General features: G+C 40.6%; 1 protein-coding gene across 2 annotated transcripts in view; it reads right to left on the bottom strand.

Moving 5' to 3' along the window:
- Window positions 1-1,120: 1,120 nt before the first annotated feature.
- LOC115463428 (lysozyme C-like) overlaps window positions 1,121-6,000 on the bottom strand; it is a 38,724-nt gene continuing 33,844 nt past the window's right edge. For both annotated transcript variants that reach the window (XM_030193904.1, XM_030193906.1), the window contains exons 3-4: window positions 3,557-3,635; window positions 1,121-1,313 (exon numbers count right to left, since the gene is read on the bottom strand). In XM_030193904.1, coding sequence (XP_030049764.1) covers window positions 1,247-1,313; window positions 3,557-3,635 — 146 coding nt within the window. In that variant the 3' untranslated portion in view covers window positions 1,121-1,246. The remainder of the gene's footprint in view (window positions 1,314-3,556; window positions 3,636-6,000) is intronic.

The following is a 6,000-nucleotide window of genomic DNA, read 5'->3' as shown; positions in this document are numbered from 1 at the left end:
ACTGAGATAAGTGGTTTCTGCATAGTCCTTTTTATGTTGCTATTATTTATTTGTCTTTTTTATGCTTTAATATAGAAGTAAAACTTTGTATAGTTTGTTTATGAAACAGTTCATCCGTGTTTTATTTACCCATCTAAAATGTTCATTTTGTTTGTTTGTAAATATATAAATCTTTGTATGTTTGATTTTAGTTGTTTTGCCCCTGACACAGCCAATATTCCAGGCAAAACATGGCCATGTCAGGCACAGATAATTAATAACCTGGGAGCTTTTTATTAAATAAAAGACAGTATGTTTTTTCAAGATCTGCTCTTTGTTTTATCTTCCACGTTGGATTTGGCGGATTGCCTGCCTTGTTGTTTTTTGACTCCATTTTAAAAATGGCTTTTTCCCGCCATGGTAAAAAGTGGCCCAGCGTGCGCCAATTTCACTCACCAAATCAAGTATGGGCCACTGTTTACCATGGCTTTAGTAAAATGACCCCTAAATGTTTTGTGGGTGTTCCTTAGGTGCAAATCTATTGATAGACACTGTTCTACTACTACTACTAATAGCATTTATATAGCGCTACCAGACGCACGCAGCACTGAACATTTGACATAGAGAGACAGTCCATGCTCAAAGAGCTTACAATCTAGGTAAAACAAACAGACAAGACATTATGGGCAAGGGAATTACACTGTTCTGCTACCAGGATACCCTCTTACATATTACATTTTTAAAAAACGAATTCAAATAAGTTTTTTGATAAAACTGAAAGGATAGTCATTGTCATTTCATTTGCCATTTCAAATAACTGTGTATTCCTACCAATGACAGTCTAACTCGTATTGACACTCTGTTACTTCAGCCACCCTAAATTACTTTTGTCCTTGAGATAGTCTAAATCCCTGGTTACTTATTGCGCATGTATTAATTTGCTTCTTGAAATTATTGTAATTTGTGTTATATTCTGTACATTATTATGTTTTATTCACTTTACTGTTTATTTGTTGGCCACATTGAACGAGTCTATTTAAGGCTAATGTGAGGTATAAATGTCATGAATAAATAGATAAATAAAACACCAGGCAAGTGATTCAGTGCTTTGGTGTGCATCACTTTTTATTTTTAATTTTGTATTGCAGTGGTTATGTCATAATCAAAGGATAGGAAATGCTAGATGGAATTAACAGTTTATTAATTGACTGTAACTTCACAAGTTATATGCAGAACCAATGCAGTATACGCAGTTATCATATTTGCTTCAGACTGTGCATCCTGAGACGAAGCTGCTCAGATTCCTTCCTTTGCAGTCAGTCCTCCAAGAAGCCCTAAAAAACAAAGAAAAGGATTACATTGTGCTTCAGTACAATTAATCATGCTTGATTCCACTAAGTAATCTGACTAGCAAATAGTTGCAGAAGTTTATGAATTTCAGTGAAGTAGAAATGACCTTGAAAATTGCCCTAAACATGAACAAAGTACAGAGTGTTGAAAAGTGGATCATCATTAGAACCCTATTCACAGCACAATCAACCTTTTCACCTGCAAAAGACACGTTAACTAACAGGTCCTTATTCAGCCCGTGACAGTCAGTGTTTTTTTTAAACAGCCACCAGCATTGAGTATTCAGGACTAATTCCTAGGGTGCCAGTTGCCGGAACTTATGCGGGTCCTGGCTGAATATTGACTGGGACCTGCAGAAATGGATGTGCCTCCTTCAGGATGCCCACTCCCCCCTTGCTATATTCCCCTGCCTCACCCCAACCCCTACCCCCCCAGAACTGCAAGCTCCCCTTCTAATGTTAGTGGGTTTACCTGCCCGTTGCCCAGCGATGCCGACTCACTCCTGCCCATTGTGACAGCCTCTTTAAAATGGCTGCCATGGCCGCTAAAACATGGGTTCCTCATGTTTTATGTATTTATTATTGGTCTTCGTTTTATTCTTTTCTTTTACAAAGACATTATTTAATGTTATATCTCTTGTAGTTTTACCTGTCATTGGCAAACAGCTTTGTTGGTGTTTGGAAGAATGCATGGTAGCACTTTTTGAGGTTTACAAATACACATGTTTAGATATTTAGGGGGAAGTTAGGGCTTTAAGTTGCATTATTTGCCTGTTAATGTGACTTAAAGGGTCCTAATTCAGTACTACAATTTCCTGTAGTGATAATTAAACCTACAGGATTGAGATACCACAGGTTGCTGAATCCCATGAGAAATCAAGATGTGGTAATAAAAGTCAATCTTTTACTGCGCCTTGATAACTTAAACACAAAAGAATCCTTTATAGAAGGTGTGGAACCAAACAAGCTTAGTGGTGATTCAACCACAACACTAGTAATTAGGAAGCAATGTCAGTGCTGGGCAGTCTTCTATGGTCTGTTCCCTGATCCTGGCTGGACAGATTTGGATGGGCTGGAGTGGGGCTTCAATGACAACTTAGAAGTTGGAGAACAAGGCCAGTGATGGGCAGATTTCTATGGTCTGTGCCCTGAAAATGGCAAGAACAAATCAAGATCAAGTATACATATGAGTTTATCTTGTTGGACAGAGTGGATGGACCATACAGGTCTTTATCTGCCGTCATCTACTATGTTACTATGCATTAAAGGTGTGGGAGAAGAGTCAGGCTTTCATCTACTTCCTGAAGTAGAGGTAATTCTGAGTTAGATTTAGCCCCTCTGGGAGAAAATTCCATACTGATGGGAATCACATTGTACAATTTCTTTTGATGAGGGTACGGTTAATGATGAGATCTCAGAGGTGTATACACTGCTAACTTATTTTTTTAAGTATTCTGGCCCATTTTGTCTCAGAACCTTAAAACTCAAACTTAGGGCCCTGTTTAGAAAGACACACTAGCATTTTTAGCGCAAACTAAAAATTAGCGCTGCCTAACCGCGTGGGTGCCCGTAGGAATATTATGCCAAATACTAAAATATAAATTCAAAACAGCCCACACAGTAGAGGATATCAAAAAGTACAATTATGTTGTAATAGGTTGTACTGGGTAAGTCTCTATACCAGCCGTGGTATATTTATGAGACTTACCCAGTACAACCCATTACAACATAATTGTACCTTCTGCATTGAATATTATGGGCATCTACACGGTTAGCACACACTAATTTATATCATGCGCTAAAAACGCTAGTGCGCCTTGTAAACAGGGCCCTTAGAGTTTTACATTTAGTCCTGTAAAGTACCAGTAGCCAGTGTAGCTTTTGCAGGAAGGGTGTGATGTACTTGCAACCTTCTATCCGTTGTGCTGCAGCCTTTTGAATTAGTAGGAGCTGCTCCAAACTCATTTTGGTTTGACCAGAGTACAGGGCATTGCGGCAGTCCAGTCATGGCATTACCATGGCATGGACCACTATGGTGAGATTTGTCTATTTTTTTTTTACTGAATTGTAAACTGCTGTGATCTGTATAAGCTAGACAGTATAATAAATTGTAATAAACCATAAACCATAAAGATATATTATCTAGAAGTCAGAAAGAAAATAATGGAAGCAAAAACTGTTATTCATCAGAATCCCATGTAGTTGTCACACTAATGACTGTTACTTACCAAGCATTTATTCCCTGGGGCTTTCTCACAACTGTTTTGGCACAAGCAATGTCATCACCGATGTCAATATTCAAGAGACCTAAATGATAAAACACATGTGGGATCACATAGATGTAAGTGAAAAATGAATTAACAAGTCAATAAATGAACATATGACTCTTCTCTTATTCTCCAGATCTTCCTCTGTGTGTTCTTTCACCCTGTTTTTATCATTCTCATAAATTTTTTATTTTAGTTACATTTGTACCCCGTGCTTTCCCACTCATGGCAGGCTCAATGCGGCTTACATATACAGGTACTTATTTGTACCTGGGGCAATGGAGGGTTAAGTGACTTGCCCAGAGTCACAAGGAGTGTGCCTGAAGTGGGAATTGGAAGTGTGCAATTGTTACAGAATAGAGAGTCAATGAACACAACTGGTGCAATTCTGTAAACAGACTAGCATAAGTGCAATAGTGTGTGACTGCAAAGAAAGTGGACGTGCGGATGGAACATGGGTGTGTCATGGGCATTTTATCAAGTGACATGCACAGTTCATAAAATCAGGGGCATAGCTACGGAGGGCCACGGGGCCTGGGCCCCTGCAAATTTCATCCGGGCCCCTGGTTTAGCTGGTGGGGACCTCCAGCCCCCTCCAGCCGAAGCTTTCTTCAGCGCGGTCTCCAGCGCAGCGTCAGCATGCACAGGAAGAGCAAGAAGAAAGAAGAGCAGGGGGCAGGCAGCAAACGCGGCTGCGCCAGAGACCGCGCTGAAGAAGGCTTTGGCTGGTGGGGGTTGGGGACCCCCACCAGCAAAGGTATTTGTTTGTGAGGGGGTGAGGCAAGGCGGTGGGGGGGCGAGGCGAGGTGGTGGGGGTGAGGAGGCGAAGCAGTAGGGGGGAGCGAGTAGGTGAGGCGGTGGGGGGGGCGAGGAGGCGAGGCATGGAGTGGGGAGCTGCGGCAGGACAGCACTCAAAATGTGTCCCCAACCTCGAGCTCTGGCCCCCTCCCACTGTGAGGTCTGGCTACACCCCTGCATAGAATACTTTCAGATGTATACACTGCATGGTGTATTTTGGCATACCAATTTACACCAGCTATTGACATGGCATAACCTTGATTTTGGCATTCCGAAGCGGCTTTGTGTCAGTAGTCCATAATACTTTGGCATGTGGGATAGAAATGCACTAAAATAAATAAATGCTTCAAAGCCATTACAGAATTGGCACTAACCGTGCCTCATTGTGGCACCTTCATCAAGGCTCCAGTTTATAGAATTACTCCCATAGGGTATGATGATAGAAGATCAACCCATTAAGTCTCTGACCGATTAAACCTTTCTTTGGTGATCTCAGATCCTACTTGATCTATGAATTCACCTCCTCTGTGCTAAAGTTACTTTCAACCTGTCCCATCACAAATGCTGCAAAAGAAAAAAAAAAAGCAGACCCACATAGTAAAATAAAACAAAATTTATTCAATGTAGATACATAAAATCAGCAAACAACTTTCCTCTAACCGCCCAACATGGCCATGTTTAACCCTCGCAAGGGCTGAGTCAGGGGCTTAACATGAAACCAGCAGGAACAGTCCAATGTTTTCTCTATCTGGTTAGTGCAGTGTAGCACAAAGAATAAATCATGAGCAGTGCATCAGAGGAAGTGCTCAATGATACCCATTAGCAGAGTGCAGGCGATTGGTGGGTATGTATATGGGGAGAGCAGAGAGAACAGGTATGAAGGGGATCTTATGTTTAATCAAGAAGGAATAAGTATTGCCACACTGAGACAGACCAAAGGTCCATCCAACCCAGCATCCTGTTTCCAACAGTGGCCAATCCAGGTCACAAATACCTGGCAAGATCCCAAAAAAGTTCAATACATTTTATGCTGCTTATCCCGGAATTAAGCAGTGGATTTTCCCCAAGTCATTTTAATAGTGCTTTATGGACTTTTCCTTTAGGAAGCAAGCCAAACCTTTTTTAAACCCTGCTAAGCTAGCCACCTTTACCGCATTCTCTGGCAACGAATTCCAGAGTTTAGTTACACGTTGAGTGAAGAAAAATATTCTCCAATCTTTTAAAATTTACTACTTTGTTGCTTCATCGCATGCCCCCTAGTCCTCGTATTTTTGGAAAGAGTAAACAAGAGATTCACATCTATCTGTTCCACTCCACTCATTATTTTATAGACTCTATCATATCTCCCCTCAGCCGTCTTTTCTCCAAGCTCCACATCTGTTAAACTATTAAACTATTCATTTGTACTGTAGAGTTCCTCAGAGGCTTATTTTGCACCCAGGTTTGTTTTATGCTTACCTCTGTCCATTACTGGAGATTATTAGATCTTTGAACTTTATTGTTTAAATGACTAGTGGATCTACTGCTCTCAAATTAATGACCTTTCTGGTTTTCTTTCAAAAACTAATGCATGTTTAATACCAAGTGGATAAAACATAATTCATTTT

The sequence above is a fragment of the Microcaecilia unicolor genome, chromosome 2 (assembly GCF_901765095.1).
Source record: "Microcaecilia unicolor chromosome 2, aMicUni1.1, whole genome shotgun sequence".
Taxonomy (NCBI): domain Eukaryota; kingdom Metazoa; phylum Chordata; class Amphibia; order Gymnophiona; family Siphonopidae; genus Microcaecilia; species Microcaecilia unicolor.
Note: the sequence above shows the minus strand (reverse complement) of the source record. Positions and strands in the feature narration are given on the sequence as shown.